Source organism: Taudactylus pleione, unplaced genomic scaffold (assembly GCF_031769625.1).
Source record: "Taudactylus pleione unplaced genomic scaffold, aTauple2 ptg000156l, whole genome shotgun sequence".
NCBI lineage: Eukaryota > Metazoa > Chordata > Amphibia > Anura > Myobatrachidae > Taudactylus > Taudactylus pleione.
The window spans coordinates 21,403,506-21,425,870 of NW_028284558.1; the positions used below are offsets into that span (position 1 = coordinate 21,403,506).

Sequence of the window (22,365 nt, forward strand, 5' to 3'; positions counted from 1 at the left end):
CCTCTCTCTTATTGCTATGTATATTTTTATAAATATTAGTTTGTGCTTATTTTGTGACATATATTTAATCCAGCAGATAAATCTCTTGTTAATGAAGAGGACAACTGTATATATCTCTGTGGCAACTCTCTTGGGCTTTTACCAAAGAATGTTAAACCCTATATTGATGAAGAACTGGACAAGTGGGCAAAAATGTAGGTATTGATTAAACACATTGCTATAATAGTGCACCATTGTGAGATATTACTCTGGACTTTTTTTTGTACAGTTGCATTAGTACCACATATAGCTGTTGTAGCATAACTGAAAGAGGAACAGGCTATATTTACCAAAAAAGTAGCATTCTAAACACATTTGTGAGGGGTGTGCTGCTGCCAAGGGTGCAAGGCCCTTGGCATCTATATTTGGCTTGCACTGTGCCTAGAACTGCAAACTGCAGCCTGCAGATCCGCCAGAGAGCCACCCTGCGCATCCTTAGATCACACTGGGAGCTCAGCTTCATAGTCCTGGTGGTTGATCCGGCCCCCTATTCATGATGTTATGATGTCTCATGTGGGAGGGGGAGCAGCCTACGATGCATTATCTTCCAGTTATCACTCTATAAAATCACTGATCTTCTACATTTTATTTTGCCTTTTTTTTAAGATATACTAAAGCGAGATTACTAAAAACTTCACAAAATTGGCATATTACAATTTCTTAGTTTAGAAATCACCATCACTATTGTTTTACATGAACAGAAAGTGAAGAATGATCCATAATTTCAGTACTTTAATCAGACTTTCCCACTGTGTCCCTGAGGAAAGTCTGATTAAAGGACTGAAACGTCAGATCACCATTCCAGTAGAATACTGAGTCGTTTATTTACTTGAAATAAGTCCTGTGAGTGTCCCATCCAGGAGGGCACTAAGGCAGGTATTTTTTCGGTATTTATTATCTGCAAAAACTTTTATAAGAGGAATAATCTTATTTCTCGAGAGATCGAAAAAAAATCAATGGTAGTGTTTCAGTGCACAACATGTACTAGTAAAGACCTGTTAGAGAATAGCTATCTGTGCTGCTTCTCTCCCATACTGACTAGATAGATAGGCATGAGGGCACACTATGTAACGCCAGGAGGGGACATTTTCATGTCTATCGTTTTGTTACATCCAAACATTTAGCATTTCTCTACAAACCTTTCTAATACCAAGGTCACCTTAGATGATCAAAAGGATTCCTGGAAATAAAGGCTGAAACTATGTACAAAGGGTGTAGAGCAATTTCAGCCATCACAAGCCTGAAGTACCTAAACCCATTAACTGCACTTGCAGCCCACCAGCAGTTCCTATCACAGCACTACATAATAATTACATGTCCAATACAAAGAGTGGTGACAGGGAAAGTAGAGGTGAAGGAAAGTCAACACTCATTATCTCTCCTTTTTTAGAAGCCACATTAGGCTTTTAATAATGTTTAACACTTTATGTTATTGAGTGGAACTGATCAGTCTGTAAAGTGTTATAGAGCATGATGGCACTATATAAATAAATGTTATTAATATTCAGATGGATCAATCATCAGTAACAAACAGATATCACGGCTGAATATGTAATTAGTGTTATCTAGAAAACAAACAAAAACTAAAAAATTAGCTTCATTTTATATAATTAATTTTAGTGAATAGCAGATGGCATTAACATCCAACATTAGATAATTCAAGTAATAAAATATTATATTGTCAACACGCTATTAATTTTAAAGCAAACTAATTTTCTACATTTAAATGAGTTTTATTTATTGTATGCCTGGTACTATGCAAGTTTTGCAGAGCATATTTTTTTTATTGGGGGGGGGGGGATTTTGTTCATCTTTCTTCTATGCTTTCAATCACGCCTTGGGTTACTACTATATCAAATACAGAGCGCATAGGAAAGCTGCATCATAACCAAGGGCAATGGAGACAACCATATATCTCCATTATCTTACAGACCATATTGCTGGTATGTCATTGTGTACAGTGGAACCTAGGTTATCATTAGGAGATGTGCAGATTCTTTGTACTGTACCATACTACATGTAAGAACTTTACTTGAGTTGGGAATATTCCTAGATACAAGCTGGTTCTGTGAGGAGAAAGTGCTGCTTTATTTTTTTGTGTCTTTGATTTATAAATGCACAAAGCACATTGATGGGAAGTCAAAAAGGAAAAGCAATGTATTTAGTTAAAGTTGCTGGTGATTAAGAGCTACCCAGTTGGTTTCCCCTATGGATTTATTTGAACCCTGGCCGATTAGAAAGTTATTGTTATGTCGCGTACACACTGGCCAATATTGTGAATGATTGAACGATAACGATATCGTTATGCTTCAATCGTTCACAATATCGTCCAATGTGTATGCAAGATATCATTAACGATGCGCGCTCCTCCGGATCGTTAGCAATATCCTTCATCGCCTGAACATGCAGGCCAACATGGCAATATCGTCAGGATGTGCATATTCAGGGATGCTGCCGCTGACATCATTGAATTATATCATTAACGATATTTACTGAGTGATGACAGGTTTAGTCTGTGTATGTGTGGGGTTAATGATTGCTGGCAGAGTGAGTGGGTATGTGTGTGTGGTGGGGTTTAATGAGTGCTGGCAGGGTGTGGGGGGTTTAATAATTGCTGGCAGGGTAAGTGTCTGTGTGAGGTTAAATGAGTGCTGGCAGGGTGAGTTTGTGTGTGTGGGAGCTTAATGAGTGTTGGCAGGGTGAGTGTGAGTGTGTGGGGGTTTAATGAGTGCTGGCAGGGTGAGTGTATGTGGAGCGAGGTTAACTAGTGCTGGCAGGGTGAGTGTGTGGGGGTTTAATGGGTGCTGGCAGGTTGAGTGTGTGTGGGATGGTTAACGAATTATGGCAGGGTGAGTGTTTCTGGGGTGTTTAATGAGTGCAGTCATGGTTAGTGAGTGTATGTGGAGCGAGGTTAATTAGTGCTGGCAGGGTGAGTGTGTGGGGGTTTAATGGGTGCTGGCAGGTTGAGTGTTTGTGGGATGGTTAACAAATTATGGCAGGGTGAGTGTTTCTGGGGTGTTTAATGAGTGCAGTCATGGTTAGTGAGTGTGTGTGGGGGGGTTGATTTTATTGAGCACTGGCAGGGTGAGTGTGTGTGGGGGTTAATGAGCTCTGGCAGTGTGTGTGTTAATGACTGATGGCAGGGTGAATGCATGTGCATGTGTGTTAATGAGTCCTGGAAAGGTGTGTGTGTGTTAATGAGTACTAAAAGGGTTAGTATATGTGTATGTGGGGGGGGTAAATTGGTGCTGACATATATTGGAGCACAGATGTGTGACATAAATATATGTTGGGGCATGGATGTGTGGATAATGTATTGTGGCACAGCTGTATGGCTTATAAAGAATTTGGGGCAAATGTGTCATATATATTGGGGCAATGTATGGCATATTTCATGGCTGTGTGGCATACAATAAATTTGGTGTAGACTGTGTGGCATTTGCATTGGGGGGTATTGGGGTCACAAATGGGTGGAATATTATGTATTGAGGGCACAAATGTGTTGCATATTATGTATTGGGAGCACACATGTGGCATATTATGTATTGGAGGAATTGATGTGTAGCATAATTGTGAATTGGGGATACTGCTGTGTGGCATATAATTAATTTGTGGCACAGATGTACGGCTTATTATGAATTGGGGCAGTAGGTAAAATGTTACCTAGGGCGCCCAGAAACTTTGCACCTGCCCTGCTCCCAATATGACTTCTACACAAGATCTGCGTTTCTCATCCACACTCATTACCTGTGCCCAGTCCCAGTTACAGGGCTTTTTTCAGGCTGCACCAACTCTCCATGGCATGCCCTATATCGCACAACAAGACTTCTCTCTATCCTCTAAGCAAGCGTTTTGCTTTGTGAAATCACAGCTTTTTCAAAGGTCCTTTGAAATACTGTAGCTGGGATTTCAAACAGCGAGAAGTGTCAGGTGACTGGCATACCTACCCACCACCGTCTTCAGCTCAGCAGGAACCCATTTCACCTTATCTCTGTTTGGTACTCTATTCCTTTCCATTACCAGCTGACTAGATCCGTGCTACAGGGGACACAATTATTGCAAGGCGCTGCCAACATTGCTAAAGAAACTCCTCACAACAACACAGAGAACTGATAACTATACCAACTATACCATACATGCTGGATACAATTGGTACCTTAACTATGAGGAGACTATTCTAAATACGGATACTAATTTCATGGGACATGAATTGATTCCTAGTGAATTCTTATGCTATATCTCCAAAAATATGTTGGTATATGGAGTGCACTATTGCTCTGTCTCCATGATTCTCCTGTACTGAAGCATCGGTTCTTTAACTGAAATGGCACAGATAGTTCTAATGCACATGGGTGGCACCATCTTGCCACAGTGTTAGTACACAGACATGTAGTACTGAGCTCTAGGGAAAACCTTGTATTATCCCACATATACCTCTGCTGTCATACATGACCGGACGGTCCGCTGTCTCACTGCCTGGTTTGCTTCAGTACTGATTCAGCTGATGTTTACTATTTATCACCTTGTGTATACCACAGCATTGTACACACATATGAACAGAATATTGGTTCAGTCCACACAAAAATGGCTGCCTCCTCAATGCATGAGTGTTAGATACACGTTAAGACACCCAAGTACACATAGGAGACATAACAATTTGTTTAACGTTAGAAAGATACATTTTACTTTTTAGATGTAAAGTTTTCTAACTAACTCAGCACTTTCTGACATCCTTAAGGTGTCATACTCTATACCAATTTAAAATATATTTTCTCTTTATGGAAATGTTACTCTTCCGACCAAGGGCCTGAGAAATGGCAGCTATCTTGAAATACGTGTGACATGCTTGAAAACCTTTTTTAACCCTCAAAGTTTTTTCAACAATGTCAAAATTAATTATTTCAGTGTCTCCAATAAATGGGAAGGTGAGGAATTATGAAGTATCTGCATAGCATTTAACAGCAGGTTGCAAATGTAAAAGGACAGAGAGAACCTGGTGCCAGCAGCAAAAATGGTATTATCTCAGCTGATTAAACTATTTTCCCTGGATTTCCAGAACAGAGCTTATAATAATCACCTGAAATATAGTATACTGGCTGTAATGCCTCACATTAACTGGCTTTAATTAATTAATTTATTTATTTATTTATTATCTTTCTGTCTCCACCATTTCTCTCTCCATTTTTCTCCTCCCCTCCTCCACTCTCTCCTTCTGACACTTCCTCACCACCTACAGTATCTAACGCACTTCTCTCATACTGTTTCTTTCTGTCACCACCCCGTCACTAATTCAGGTGGGAGGGGTCAGAAGTCAGACCATCTGTCATCACATTCCATTTTGATGATTTAAATTTTTTTATCAGCAATCGATTTTATTATATAGATGTACACTGGATGTGTATTATTGCAGAGGAGAATTTAAGTGAATGTTTCTTTGTTAACTTTTATGAATCTTTTACATTGAGAAGGGTTAGTGCAGCTTGCGTCAAAAGCCAGTGGCAGAAATACCATAGGAGGAAGGAGAGCAGCCACTGTAGTGCCTGGAGATGAAGAGGCCAGGCAAATATAGGTATCCCTCCTCTGAGGTGCATGCACCTCCCTCCCAAGGTATCTGCAGCACTCCACATTGTTCATGTTCTACATAGAAAAGAGCAGAGCAGAGTTCTCTCCTGAGCGGCACATGCAAATTGGTTGCACCTGTCCAGTAGAGGTCTCTCATTTTTGGTAAATGGCAATGCACAGTTGTGTTCCTGTCAATAACCTTGCACCTGATTAAATGTTTTATGTATAATTATAATACATTTCAGTGCTGTAAATATAAATAAAGATGAACACTGTACATTTGATTTTGTAAAAACAGGGTTATTTTGCATTTACAAAACAGCAGGTCTGGACAATGTTTATGTTATCAGTAAGGAGGTTTAGTCAATGAACCTGTGTGTAGCTATAGTGGGTGCAGGGGGTACTATGCTAGGGGACCCAGGGGGCTAGTGGGCCCCTGAAACCAGGTCATATAGTTGTCTATGAATTACCTGGAATTGCTAGCTAAGCAATTGGTTCCACACTTTGCCTTGTCTGAAAAGGGGGTCACGGAAACGCTCATATAGGTGGCGGTCTCTCTTTCTCCCTCTCAGTAAAGCTCCAAACTGATATGATCTATCTCCCATGCTCCCATTTTACCCTCAAGGCAACAGGTGAGGTAATCAGTGAGCCTGGCACTGTCAGAGAGTAGGCCTCTAATTTGTGAAGTGAGCTTGGTGACAGGGATTGTATCTGTGTCTGAATCATTCGGCAGTCACCGGTCTGAGTTTAAGTATAGAAACGCCCACTTTCTGCTTCCCTAGATGCTGAAATACCGATTGGTAGGTCTTTAGATACACCATCAAAACTTGCATCAGCCCTTGGAAGGTGCAGATTCTCCATCTGAGTGTAGCCTCCAATGTGAGTGGTTGGTTGTCTCTTTATGCAACTGCTTTCAGTGACACGCCCATGACACTCCCATAACACACCTATAAAATGGCCCATCTCTGCAGCCGCTAAGCCACCTCCCTGTTACCACACAGGAATGCCCAATACATTTTAAAGACATTTATGAGATCATGCATCTCCTGTGTGCCTCAAAGGTAACTCTGACTCTGGTCCTGATTCAGAGCCGGATGCTCTGACAGAGCGCTCGCTCTGAATCAGGGCCGTCCTTATCTTTTTTAAGAGCGGCCTCCTGGCCGCTCGCATAGCTGTGGGTGACCACCGACAGCTATATAGCGAGCGGGCAAAAATATGGTCGCGATGGTCAAGACCATCGCGACCATCGGGCTTGCGAGGAGACCCTTGTGGTAGGGTCTCGTTGCCGCAAGCCCTGGAGTGCTTTCGGCTCTATCAGAGCCGAGAGCACTCCCACTGACATCACTTCTGATGTCAGTGGGGCCGGTCCCAGACGGTAGGCTGTCTGGGCAGCCACGCCCCCGGCACGCCCACCAAAGGGGGCGTGCTGCCACTCACCATCAACAGCACGCCCCCTTTGTAGTGAGACCCGGAGCGACGGCTTGGCCATCGCTATCCAGGTCTCGCGCATGCGCACGACGGAGCCGGCTCCATCGTGCGCATGCGCAGTGAGCTAACATCGACCTGCTTGCGAGTGCTCAGCGCTCGCGAGCGAGTCTGAATCAGGCCCTCTGTACGATTGCTATCTGCAGATGCAAAAAAAATTGCGTCTGACATTGGAAGTGCGTGCAACTCAGAATTAGGCCCATACTTCAGAGAGTGGTGTCTGTAGTGGATGCTATAATGGTAAGTGGATGTTATATTGTACTGGAGATACTGGAATGTGTCATAATCTGAACTGGGTCACTACTATGTGGCATAGTGAACTGGGGTCAATTTAACTGAACTTGGGCACTGTAATGTGGAAAAATATTAACTGAAGGCACTATACTGTGGCATAATGTGAAATGGGGTCACTGTAATGTACAATAATCTTAACTAGGGGCTTTATATATTGTGGCACAATACAAAAAGGAGGCACTTTGGTGTGGCATAATAAGAACTGTGGGGCACTGTAATTTGGCATAATATAAACTGAAGGCACAATGATGTTACAAAGTATGGACTGGGGCATCAGAGTGTGGCTTAATATTACCTGGGGAAACCTGAATGTCACATAAAATGCACAAGGAACACTGAATGTTGCACAGTATGAACTAGAGACACTATAGTGTTGCATAATATGAACTGGGGCATTAAATTGTGGCATAATATGAACTGAGGCACTACACTGTATCATAATATGAACTGGGGGCACTACAATGTGACATAAACTGAACTAGGTTATTATTAGGGGCATAAAATGAACATGGGCCTGATTCCTTGATTTTCATAAAGCCGATATTTATGCAGATTGAGCAAATGTTTGCAATTATGCATGTGTGAAAGCCGTACTACTTACACTCTGCGGTTGCATTTTGAATACATAGGATCGAATAAGTGTGCACTTACAACAGCAATTGATCAAATAAGTGTGCATTGATCAAATAAGTGTGCACTTACAATAGCAAATTAGACACTAATATGCAACTTTTAAAATCTTATAGGTGTCCTCACCCATACAGGACCCCACATTTGACAAAGGAAAAGCCTCCCACTCAACCCCCAGTATGAAAAAAGGCACCTGGGGGGAGAATTTTTTAGAGCTAGATGCAGGCCTAGCAGCCTGCTTTACACCAATGAAGGAGAAAAACAAACTACAGACACCCCAATGAACAATCTTTACCTCAGAACGAGTAACACCCAAACGTCAAAAAATAAAAACTTTGTGAGTCATAGGTAGTCAGCGTTTGGTGGTGGTAAAATGGGATGGTGGGGTGGTTAGAAAAATACAGGCATGTCTCACTGTTTAAATGCCATTTCATGGGCATGCATAAATTAGCCATTGTGATCTCCTTCACAGCATGAGAGCTCTCTCGTGTGTCAGGAGAGCAGCAGTGTTTGAGGTAGGTCCGACTTGACTTACATACAGCATGACTGCCCTATGTTTACGCTGTTGCATGTTGTCAGGCGGATATAAGAAGGTAGCAGTGGGCATCCCTATGCTCGGCTGTGCTTTGGAAGGTATTAGAATATTTAACATCTGCAATCCGTGAGAGAATGCAGTTGCAATTGCATTAGCGTAAATCTCTGAACTAGGCCCTTGGTCTCTACTATAGGGCATGCCATTAACTAAGGCACTACCAAGGTTAATACATTGAACTAGGGCATACTGTAAAATAAACAACTGCTGCAAAGAGAGGTGTCTATCTTGAAAAATTGGGTTGGGGACCCCTTCAAATGTGGCTATGTTGCCCTTAAAAATTCTGATGAAACATTTTACTAAATTCTCTTAAGAGAATTATCTTTTTTTTCTTACATGTCCCTTCTTTCTGACCCCCATATACCCCCTGCCTTGACCTTGGTGCCATATAGCTATATACTGCAGGATACAGTCAGTCCATGGATGTGCTCCATACAGGAGGAATGGGTGGGTTCAGATTCGGTCACCTTGTACTTTGAGCTGCAGAATTACACAGAGAGAGGTTATACTAAATCAGACAATCCCTGGGCTGCCCATTTTACCACATAATGTGCCTATTGCACGCAGAAGTTCACACAAAAGCATTAGTTGCAAATAATCACTTACGTACATGAACATCAGCATTGCATGCTGTGTGCGACTCAGAATCCGGCCCTATACATAAAATATACTTGCTTACTTTTTGGACCTTACCTCTATCTATACAGGACGAATGCGATTTGCTACATTGCACAGTAGAGTACTGGAACATGACAAATGATTATGTGATTTGCATAATTAGGCCATGCCCACTAAATTTGATTATTCAAATTGCGTCCTTGTGCATCATGGGTGAGACATGACACACACTTCAGAAAAAAGAAAAGATGAATCCAAGCATTTAGCCTTCTCTTTTGGGTTTCAGTAGGACTATGAAATTTGCGAGTCTACTCTTCTAAGAGAGTTGTCAAGTACTGTATGCAGGGCTGGCAACAGAAATCTTGGGGCCCGATACACTTATGCCTCAGGGGCCCCCCCGACCAAGCAACATTTCCTCTGTCAAATACAATTATCCCCAAAACACAATTAAGATATATACATACATAATCTATCAGCCACCTGGGGGAGAGGAGGGGGGGGAAGAGAGAGAGTGTGTGCATGTGACTTGATGAAGTCTGGTAAATAAGAGCTGAAACGCGTTGGGGCTACAGTACCTGAATAACTCTTATGGACAGATAAGCTCTTTTTTGTTATATATCATGTACGTGTGTTTTTTAGCCATTGTTCGTTATTTGTGGAATTAAATTTATGTTTTATACCCTTCATTATTTGTGATGTGGGTTTATTTTGGGACTGATGTGTTCCTAAGAAGGCTGATTGTAGCCATGCATATGCACTATTGAAAACAGTACACACTATGTTGCATTTATCTTCCTTTTTTTTCATATGCCATAATTCTAATGGTGGTCATGTTAGCGAAGTTTATACCACCAGATAAGTAGTGTTGATTTTTTCTTTATCTGCACAAGTTATTTTATCACATTTATTGGACACGTTTAGGCGCTTATGTTACACTTGACTTTCTATGTTTGACTTTTCTATGTGTACACCAGCACATGTCTTTATTGTGTAATTAGCAGCCACTCATTGATCATATGAGGAGTGTCACTTATTACTATATTTCGTTGGAATCACAATATTATTTTTTATCTGAGCGCCCCCATATTCATTGCTATATATATATATATATATATATATATATATATATATATATTAGGGGTGAGCGGGTTCGGATTTCTGAAATCCGAACCCCCCCGAGCCCCCCCGATCCGAGTCCGATCCGAGTCAGGCTCGACTTTTCCCGCCTGACTCGGATCTGAAATCGAGGCAAAACGTCATCTTCCCGCCTTCCGAGTCTCGCGGGTTTTGGATCCTATATAAGGTACACACGTCGGCGCCATTTTCTCACTCGGCTGTGGACAGTGAAGAGGGAGGGTGGGAGTTAGGGCTGTGTAGTGTAGTGTAGTGTAGTGCTGCTGTTGTCCACTACTTCAAAGTCCATAGGGGCTGGCTGTGTTGTGCTGTGCTGCTGTTGTTAATAGGGGCTGTGTCCACTACTTCAAAGTCCATAGGGGCTGGCTGGACTGTGTTGTGCAGTCAGTTCTCCATAGGGGCTGTGTCCACTCCAAAGTCCTGTGCAGTGTCCCAGTCCTAAAGGAGTGCTGTAGTGTTGTCCAGGGGGTGCTCTGTCCATCAGGGGTGCTCCCCCCAAGTGCTAAAAAAATAATATATTTTCTGTGTTTGTGAATTGTGTGCGCAGTAGCCGCACGTGCATCAACAAAGTAGTGCCAAGCGTGCGCCTGTGTCATAAGTAAAGGGCCGGCTGGCTTGACCGTTAAGGGTGCTGTAACCCCCGAAAGTACACTCCAGTCCAAACCAAAAAAAAAATTATTTTCTGTGTTTGTGAATTGTGTGCGCAGTAGCCGCACGTGCATCAACAAAGTAGTGCCAAGCGTGCGCCTGTGTCATAAGTAAAGGGCCGGCTGGCTTGACCGTTAAGGGTGCTGTAACCCCCGAAAGTACACTCCAGTCCAAACCAAAAAAAAAATTATTTTCTGTGTTTGTGAATTGTGTGCGCAGTAGCCGCACGTGCATCAACAAAGTAGTGCCAAGCGTGCGCCTGTGTCATAAGTAAAGGGCCGGCTGGCTTGACCGTTAAGGGTGCTGTAACCCCCGAAAGTACACTCCAGTCCAAACCAAAAAAAATATTATTTTCTGTGTTTGTGAATTGTGTGCGCAGTAGTCGCACGTGCATCAACAAAGTAGTGCCAAGCGTGCGCCTGTGTCATAAGTAAAGGGCCGGCTGGCTTGACCGTTAAAGGGTGCTGTAACCCCCAAGTACACTCCAGTCCAAACCAAAAAAAAAATTATTTTCTGTGTTTGTGAATTGTGTGCGCAGTAGCCGCACGTGCATCAACAAAGTAGTGCCAAGCGTGCGCCTGTGTCATAAGTAAAGGGCCGGCTGGCTTGACCGTTAAGGGTGCTGTAACCCCCGAAAGTACACTCCAGTCCAAACCAAAAAAAAAATTATTTTCTGTGTTTGTGAATTGTGTGCGCAGTAGCCGCACGTGCATCAACAAAGTAGTGCCAAGCGTGCGCCTGTGTCATAAGTAAAGGGCCGGCTGGCTTGACCGTTAAAGGGTGCTGTAACCCCCGAAAGTACACTCCAGTCCAAACCAAAAAAAAAATTATTTTCTGTGTTTGTGAATTGTGTGCGCAGTAGCCGCACGTGCATCAACAAAGTAGTGCCAAGCGTGCGCCTGTGTCATAAGTAAAGGGCCGGCTGGCTTGACCGTTAAAGGGTGCTGTAACCCACAAAGTACACTCCAGTCCGAACCAAAAAAAAATTTATTTTCTGTGTTTAGCCGCACGTATATATCAAATCGATATAACATAAATGGAGGACCAAACTTTCTCCGATAAAAATAAAATAGAGAAAGATCAAGAACCACTTCCTCCTAGTGCTGAAGCTGCTGCCACTAGTCATGACATAGACGATAACATGCCATCAACGTCGTCTGCCAAGGCCGATGCCCAATGTCATAGTAGAGGGCACATACAATCCCAAATGGCAAAGTTCAGGAAAATGACCTTGAAAAAGACATTTAAATCAGCTGAAGAGAAACGTAAACTTGCCAATATGCCATTTACGACACGGAGTGGCAAGGAACGGCTAAGGTCGATCCCTAGTATGTTCATGACTAGTGGTTCAGCTTCACATGACGATGGAAGCACTCCTCCCACTAAAAAAATCAAAAGAGTTAAGCTGGCAAAAGCACAGCGAAGAACTGTGCTTTCTAAGAAGATATCACAAATCCCCAAAGAGAGTCCAAGTGTGGTGGTGGTTGCGATGCCTGACCTTCCCAGCACTGGACGGGAAGAGGTGGCTCTTTCCACCATTTGCACGCCCCCTGCAAGTGCTGAAAGGAGCACCCACAGTCCACTTGCTGATATGCAAATTGAAGATGTCACTGTTGAAGTACAACAGGATGAGGATACTGGTGTAGCTGGCGCTGAGGAGGAAGTTGGCGAGGAGGATTCTGATGGTGATGTGGTTTGTTTAAATCAGGCTCCGGGGGAGACAGTTGTTGTCCGTGGGATGAAAAAGCCCATCACGGTCATGCCTGGGCAGAAGACCAAACATTCCACCTCTTTGGTCTGGCAATATTTCTATCCAAATCCGGACAACAACTGTCTTGCCATATGTACCATATGTAAAGGTGAAATAAGTAGGGGTAGGGACGTCAACCACCTAGGAACATCCTCCCTTATACGGCACCTGCAGCGCGTTCATAAAAAGTTACTGTCAAGTTCAGAAACTTTGGCTCAGACCGTAAGCAGTCCAGGGACACCTAAATCCCGTTGTCCTGTTGTATCCAAGCGCCTGCAAACCACACCGTCAACTCCCTCCTCGTCAATTTCCTCCTTAGTCAGGATCGGAAGTAGTCCTGCAGGCCATATCACTGGCATGACTGACTCTCCTATCCGGGATTCCTCCGGAGGATCCTGCATTGCTACGCCTACTGCTGCCGCTGCTGCTGTTGCTGCTGCTGCTGGGAGTCGTTCATCATCCCAGAGAGGAAGTAGGAACACCACTACTTTTACTAAACAATTGACCCTCCAACAGTCCTTAGCGAGGAGGATGAAGTACGACAGCAGTCATCCTGAAGCAAAACGTATAACTGAGGCCTTGACTGCTATGTTGGTGTTAGACGTGCGTCCGGTATCCGCCATTAGTGCAGTGGGATTTAGACAATTGATGGAGGTAGTGTGTCCCCGGTTCCAAATCCCGTCTAGATTCCACTTCACTAGGCAGGCGATACCGAGACTGTACAGAAACGTCAGAAAAAGTGTCCTCAGTGTCCTGAAAAATGCCGTTGTACACAATGTCCACTTAACCACGGACATGTGGACAAGTGGAACAGGGCAGACTAAGGACTATATGACTGTGACAGCCCACTGGGTAGATGTATCACCTTACGCAGCAACAGCAGCAGCGTCACCAGTATCAGCATCTCAGAAACGCCAGCTCGTTACAAGGCAGGCTACGCTGTGTATCACCGGTTTCAGTAAGAGGCACACCGCCGACAACCTCTTAGAGAAACTGAGGGAAATCATCGCCCAGTGGCTTACCCCACTTAGACTCTCCTGGGGATTTGTGATATCTGACAACGCCACCAATATTGTGCGGGCATTACATCTGGGCAAATTCCAGCACGTCCCATGTTTTGCTCACACAATAAACTTGGTGGTGCAGAATTTTCTGAAAAGCGACAGGGGCGTGCAGGAGACGCTTTGGGTGGCCCGAAAAATTTCTGGCCACTTTCGCCATTCAGCGACTGCGTGCCGAAGACTGGAGCGCCAGCAAACACTCTTGAACCTGCCCCGCCATCACCTGAAGCAAGAGGTTGTGACGCGGTGGAACTCAACCCTCTATATGCTTCAGAGGATGGAGGAGCAGCAAAAGGCCATACAAGCCTATACATCCACCTATGACATAGGCAAAGGAGGGGGTATGCACCTGACTCAAGCGCAGTGGAGAATGATTTCCGTGTTGTGCAAGGTTCTTCAGCCCTTCGAACTTGCCACACGTGAAGTCAGTTCAGACACTGCCAGCTTGAGTCAGGTCATTCCCCTCATCAGGCTTTTGCAGAAGCAGCTGGAGAAAGTGAAGGAGGAGCTAAGACGGAGCGATTCCGCTCGGCATGTGGGACTTGTGGATGAAGCCCTTCATTCGCTTTGCCAGGATTCCAGGGTGGTCAATCTGTTGAAATCAGACCACTACATTTTGGCCACCGTGCTCGATCCTAGGTTTAAAGCCTATGTGGTGTCTCTCTTTCCGGCCGACACAAGCCTGCAGAGGTGCAAAGACCTGCTGGTGAACACACTGTCAGCTGAAGCGGAACGTGACACGTCAACGGCTCCTTCTTCATTTTCTCCCGCAACTGGGGCTGCCAGGAAAAAACTTAGGTATCCTAAGCAACCCGCTGGCGGTGATGCAGGGCAGGCAGGACCAAGTTTGGACATCTGGTCCGGACTGAAGGACCTGGCAACAATTTCTGACATGTCTACTGTCACTGCATATGATACTGTCACCATTGACAGAATGGTGGAGGATTACATCGGTGACAGCATCCAAGTAGGCATGTCAGACAGTCCATACCTGTACTGGCAGGAAAAAGAGGCAATTTGGAGGCCCCTGTACAAACTGGCTCTATTTTACCTGAGTTGCCCCCCCCTCCAGTGTGTACTCCGAAAGAGTGTTTAGTGCAGCCGGGAACCTTGTCAGCGAAAGGCGTAGGAGGTTGCTTCCACAGAATGTGGAGAAGATGATGTTCATCAAAATGAATTATCAGCTCTTCCAGGGAGACCAGCCTCCAGAAGGTACAGAGGGACCTGTGGTGGTGGATTCAAGTGGGGACGAGTTAATACTTTGTGAGGATGAGGATGTACACACTGAAGAGGGTGAGGAATCGGTGGATGAGGAGGATGAGGATGACATCTTGCCTCCGTAGAGCCAGTTTGTGCAGGGACACATTAATTGCCAGCTTGTTTTGTGGGGGCCCAAACGAACCAATCATTTCAGCCACAGTTGTGTGGCAGACCCTGGCGCTGAAATGATTGATTTGTTAAAGTGTGCATGTCCTGTTTATACAACATAAGGGTGGGTGGGAGGGCCCAAGGACAATTCCATCTTGCACCTCTTTTTTTCTTTGCATTATGTACAGTTTGGGGCCTAGTTTTTCTAACTGCCATCCTGCCTGCCACTGCAGTGTCACTCCTAGATGGGTCACGTGTTTGTGCCGCCCACTCGTGTCGCTTAGCATAGTCATCCAGCTACCTCGGTGCAACCTTTTGGACATAAAAACACTATTGTGAGGTGTGAGGTGTTCAGAATAGACTGGAAATGAGTGGAAATTAAGGTTATTGAGGTTAATAATAGCATAGGAGCAGAAAAACCTACAAATTCTGTGATTTTAGCTGTTTTTATGCTTTTTTTCAAAAAATACAGATCCAAAACACAAAACCCAGAACCCAAAACACGGAAGGGTGGTTTTGGCAAAACCAATCCAGATCCAAAACACGAAGAAAGATCCAGATCCAAAACCAAAACACAAAACACGAAAAGTGGCCGGTGCACACCCCTAATATATATATATATATATATATATAAATATATATTCTAAAAGCAGAGCAGAAAATATATGATTTTATTTTTGAAATATATACAGGTATTAAACTTACAAACAAGGGTCTTATGCACTTTTCAGAACAGGAAGGGAAGGTAAGTGTTTACAAGGATTATTTGCACACAGTGTTGGAAAGCACAGACTTGTTAGGCATTTCATTTTTAGGTCACACAGATGTCACAAGATGGAACATTGACTAGGAATACAGATATTATAATCTTACACCAGTGGGTAACATGGCAGGGGGAGATGGTTAAACATGATCACTGCATCATAAATGATAACTGTTGCCACAAACAAGTTGTATCCAAATAAACTTTCAAACAGCTGCAAATGCAATAAACAAAATACTGACAACGATGAAAAATTGTACTCCTGTAATCTACTATTTTGTATTGATCAAATAAGTGTGCACTTAGAATAGCAAATTAGACACTAATATGCAACTTATAAAATCTTATAGGTGTCCCCACCCATACAGGACCCCCACATTTGACAAAGGAAAAGCAGAGTGTTCAGATGCATTTAAACCAGGAGAGAGAGGGAGAGAGAGAGAAAGAGAGAGAGAGAGAAAGAGAGAGAGGGAGAGAGAGAGAGAGAGAGAGAGAGAGAGAGAGAGAGACTGACTCGTAGCTTGTTGAAGCTGGACGGAGGTGTGCAAATCGCTCTTCTCAACAGGCTGCCTGCTCTTCTGAGGTGGACCTCTGCTGCTGAGAGGAAGGAGTGGAAAAGGACCCAGCGGCAATGTAGTGACGTTGCTACTTCATTCATCTGCACCCAGACCATGTGGTGTGACAGGTGACCGGGAAGAGAGGACAGGCAGCTGCAGCTTGGCAGTGTTTTAATTTTGGCCACTTGCGCTCTTCGCCCATCAGTTTATAAATTACAATTAGACCCCGCAGACCCATTTTTCTCCTCTGAGCCTCGGGGCCCGGGTCAGGTGAACCCTTAGTCCCCCCCCCTGTCGCCGGGCCTGACTATGGCCCTGATTCAGAGCCGGACGCTCTGACCAGAGCGCTCGCTCTGAATCAGGGCCCACCTCCATAAATATGGAGCGTCCTCCTGGACGCTCGTATAGCTGTGGGTCACCACCCACAGCATATACGAGCGTGCAGGATGATGGTCGCGATGGTCTTGACCATCGCGACCATCGCCACTGCGAGCAGAAGCCTGCGGTTGAGTTTCTCAACCGCAAGGCCAGGAGTGATTTTGGCTCTATCAGAGCCAAAATCACTCCCACTGACATCACTAGTGATGTCAGTGGGGCCGGCTTCTGACGGTAGGCGTTCCCTTGGGAACGCCTCCGTCTGGGAGGCACGCCCCCGGCACGCCCACCAAAGGTGGCGTGCTGTCAATCGACATCGACAGCACGCCCGCTTTGATCAGACACTACGAGCGAAGGAAAGTCCTTCGCTCATCGCGTCTCGCGCATGCGCATGACGGAGCTCCCTCCGTCGTGCGCATGCGCAGTGCAGACCATCAACCCACTTGCAAGCGGACAGCCGCTCGCGAGTGGGTCTGAATCAGGGCCTATATGTATGAAAAACAAACTGCAATGAGTGATGAATTAGGGTAACATATGTGACTGATCCAGATGCTCAGCTGTACAACATCAAAGCAAATACCATGCATCAAACGAAAGGCCAACAACCTGGGAACACAACTTGAACAAAAAGTATTTGAAAGTGAAAAGCAACATCTTCAACATTTCAGGATTAAAATAACCCTTTCTCATAGCTCCAAGTGCAATGTTGTGCTTAGTGAATTCAATAGCGCAGATGTAAATACATTATATACATCACAATGGTTCACGCATGAGCAGTTATCCAGGTTCGCGCATGCGCAATGCTTCCAAAGCGTAGCCGGCCGGAGTGAGGAGTCAAATTATCTGTCACTGGAGAAGGCAGAGCAGAACAGGACAATTCCGCCACTCCTCCTCCAAAGACTGCTGTCCAGTGTCACTCACATACAGTACTCATAGCCTTGTGTGTGCAGCTGCGTTATCTAAACACAATGGACTGACAGAGTTTGCTCCTTCTCTGCTGTTGAGGTGCAAGGGATATATGTGCTGCTCTCTGTGCTTTGTGTTAATATGGTACAAGGCCTCCAGTCCCGCACGCTGTGGGGGGTCCGCACTGCTTGGAGTTGTAGTCCTAAAGCTATACATTATACAGGAACAAACACTATAAAGTGCTTAGCCAGTAAGCGCTCAATCACAGATGATAAGAGTGCGTCAATGTGCCATATAACCAATGGTTCTAGGTCTTAATTGTGCTAAACATAGTCCTACTGAAACCAACATGGGAGTCATTAGTGAAGATAAGCAGGTATTATTTATTATATACAATAGTAGTTACAATGTTAAAGCTATGTAAACTTAGATATCATATGATTTGTAGTCTCATAACAGCTGTGCTTAACCAATCAAGGGTAAAATCGCAGGAGTAGGATGTGGAAAGGTGAGGGTATGGTCTGGGGAAGGAAAAACAAAAATAGAAATAGAAAAATCCCCAATAAAAAGAACGTAGATGTATGAAAATATATAAAAAATCCTCGGTTAAAAGTGCTGAATAAAAAATGTAAAAACTCAGGACCTGATTCAGAGCCGAACGCTCTGACCAGAGCGCTCGCTCTGAATCAGGGCCCTCCTACCTAAACTTGGAGCGGCCTCTTGGACGATCACATAGCTGTGGGTTACCACCCACAGCTTATGTGAGCATCCATGATGATGATCGTGATGGTCAAGACCATCGCGACCATCGGGCTTGCGACGAGACCCTGCGGTAGGGTCTCGGTGACCGCAAGCCCTGGAGAGATTTTGGCTCTATCAGAGCCCAAATCACTCCCACTGACATCACTAGTGATGTCAGTGGGGCCGGACCCAGATGGTAGAACGCCTCCGTCTGGCAGCCACGCCCCCGGCATGCCCACCAAAAGGGGCATGCTGTCAATCAACATCAACAGCACTCCCCCTTTGGTGCGAGACCTGGAGCGACGGCTTCCCCGTCGCTCCCCGGGTTTCGCGCATGCGCACGACGGAGCTCCCTCCATCGTGCGCATGCACACTAGGGCACCATCGAACCGCTTGGTAGGAACAAACAGTATCCTTGCAATGTCCAGTTCATATATTCAAGTCCCAAGTAGTAGGGTAGCAACTAGTCAATGGATATGCTTATATGGACTGTTTCTTATTAAGTGGTGACTAAGTATGTGCTGCAAACTGTGGCTCTGCAGTAGCCGTGGTCCGTGCAGGGCCAGCTAACACTGCTGTCCTGAAAAACGCTATGCAGACCCCTGGGGCAACATCATTGTCTAATCAAGCAGGTGCAGGTTCCTTGGAAATGCCTGTAAAAGTACACGGTGGTGTGGCGGAAAAAGCAAACCACTGTGCCCTAAGTGGTGACTGAGTACGTGCTGCAAACTGTGGCTCTGCAGTAGCCGCGGTCCGTGCAGGGAACAACTACACATTAGGACAACTACACATTAAATTAATACATCAAACAAGACCTTGTACCCAAAGGGCTAAAGATTTCCAAAACACCTTCACATACCCAAGAGAACAAATCATTTATGGACACTCGGGATAATATCCTTAAAGAATGTTCCCTCAGATCAATGCAATTACTAGTCGACACACAGAACCAGAGACTGGAGAACCTAGACAAAGCCATCAAAGATACCTACAATAGGCTGAAAGAGCACCAAAACAGAGATGGTTTTAAACAATTTACAAAACTCGCCAAAGCAAAACTTGAAAAAATTAGAACCAGATTATTGAATGTAATTTTAACAAAATATACAGGGGCCAAGATTCAGATCACCAAGAAGTGAGAAGGAACTTATCACACACAACAGAAGACCTGAGTGGGAATTTACCACAAGACTATAAGACAAGCCAGACCCCACTCACTATCGATATAAAAAACCATACGGAAAACTGACGAAAAGAACCCAGAATAAGAATACCCCAATTTATAAGAAACTGAATATTACTTATGAACAATATATGACACTTGTGAACAAAGAAAATACCAAAATACATACCCCAAAGGAGCAAGAAAGGGAGAATTCTGACCAAGTAGGGGGAGAGGGAATGAAGTCAGGAGAACAAGGTAAACTTACCCATCAACAAAAAAAGAAAAGATCATCACCCTCCCCGCAAAACACAGAAAATAAGATAAATAAAGAAATAAGAGATACAGGACCTGACACCACCTGGCTAGATGCTTACACACAGGAACTATATGCATCAGCTAACGCCAGAACAGATAACTATCAGAAGTAGGATACAGCCAACCATTCTCCAATAGGAGCCTCCCACTCAACCCCCAATATGAAAAACAGCACCTGCGGGGAGAATTTTTTAGAGCTAGAGGCAGGCCTAGCAGCCTGCTTTACCCCAATGAAGGAGAAGAACAAACTACAGACACCCCGAACAATCTTTACCTCAGAACGAGTAACACCCAAACGTCAAAAAAGAAAAACAAGGGAACAAGAAGAGGATGCAGAGGAGGAACCAGCGAACAACGAGAAAAACCCAAACAAAGTCAAGAATAAAAAGACACAAGACCAGAAGAAAAAGGTATCTTCAGCCTGAGCAACTTTACATTAGCACCTAAACATGTACAGCTACTCAGTAATGGATTAAATTTCGTACCTACGAACCAACCCAATAAATTCAGTACATATATTGATGTACACAAATTTAATAGAAAACTAACCCTTAAAAAATATTTTGCACATCACCCTGTGGAAAGGGAAGTAATACAACAAAATCAGGACAAATATAAGCATACCACACTATGACCACCACCGACTTTCTACCCAATACATATGAAAGGTGAGTTCTTCAGTACATTTGAGAAGCTGGTCTTAGACGATCTGGAAAAGGGACTACCCAAACACAACACAGGGAGGTTTAACATCACCAAACAAGAGAAGGAAGCCCTACAGGAACTAGGGAGCAATAAAGATGTCGTTATCAAGCAAGCCTACAAGGAAAGAGGTATTGTTTTGATAAACCAGACAGACTATATTGAAGAAGCTGAAGACTACTGAATGTCAGTGCTACATACCTAAAACTCACTTCAGACCCCACAAACAAATATAATTCTAAGCTATTGAAGTTCCTGAAGGAGGGGCATGACAAGACTGTCATCAACAAAGCAGAGAAGGACTTTATCTTTAACGCTCATCCTGTAATTCCAGTATTCTATTTACTGCCATAGATTCACAAACACTGTACAAAACACCTGGTAGACCGATTGTATCCAGGATTAACTCATTAAATTCAAACTTATCACAATATATAGATCATTATCTACAACCATACTTCCACGAGCAATCACCACACCTTAAAAACACCATACATATCCTCAATGAGTTAAAGGAAGTCACTTGGAACCAAGGAAGATGCCTGGTTACATGTGATGTCACTTCACTATACACCTCCATTGACCACACATATGGATTAAAGAGTATTGAACATATCCTTACGAAAGACAACACCCTTGAAACTGACCAAGCTGCATTCATTCTGGAAGGTATAAGCTACATCCTGCACCATAATTATTTCTGGTTCAGGGAGAGGTTTTACCTACAGCAACAAGGTACCACCATGGGTACCAAGTTCGCTACGAGCTACACTAATCTATTCATGAGTGTTTGGGAAGAAAATTGCATTTAGAACCATGCAGCAGCTGGAGCAAACTTGTTACTATGGAAATGCTACATAGATTACATATTTTTCATCTGGGAGGGAACAGAGAAATCCCTCATAGGTTTCATGCATATAAATTCCAATTAATCAAATCTACAATTTACTGCTGAATACAGTAAAGTGTTCTTTCTGGACTTGGAAATATTTATTAAGGATCAAAAACTCGAGAAAAAGACCTGTTGGAAAAGAGTCGACGTTAATAGCCTCATACTCTCCAACAGTGAACATTACCCAACATGGCTAGCCAATATAACCAAAGGTCAGTTTAATCGGGTATGGAGAAATTGCACTGACATACAGTAAGTGATTATATCTCCCAAGGAAATAAATTAAAGGAACAATTCTTCCAAAAGAAATACAACAAGACACTTGTAAATGAGGCCTTCCAGGAAGTTTCATAGAACGATAGGGAACAACTTCTGGTCTACAGAAATAAAGGAGGAAATCCCAAAAGATAGCTTCAACATATGCTTCATCACAAAATACAATTACTGAGCAAAATTCATTAAGCATGTCCTATGTAAACACTGGCCTATTCTCACAAAAGATTGTACTCTGGCCCAATAACTACCACAATCACCTAGGGTGATATACAAGAAAGCACCGGATTTTAAACGAACATTGGTCTCAAACCACTTACCTCCCAAAATCTGTACACAAACCCTATTAACAAAGGGGAGTAACAAGGGTTTTTTTTCCACTGTGTGTGCTGTTTGAACTGTAAAACCAAGAATCAGTGAACACTGGGAATATCACAAAAGGTTTTGAAGAACACAGTGTTTAACACCATTTTAAAACTGTACACAATCAAGATG

General features: G+C 43.8%; 1 protein-coding gene across 1 annotated transcript in view; it reads left to right on the top strand.

Annotated features, from left to right (window-relative positions):
* KYNU (kynureninase) overlaps nt 1-22,365 on the top strand; it is a 163,205-nt gene that overhangs the window by 7,374 nt on the left and 133,466 nt on the right. Inside the window, exon 3 of the mRNA XM_088474915.1 lies at nt 74-194. Coding sequence (XP_088331041.1) covers nt 74-194 — 121 coding nt within the window. The remainder of the gene's footprint in view (nt 1-73; nt 195-22,365) is intronic.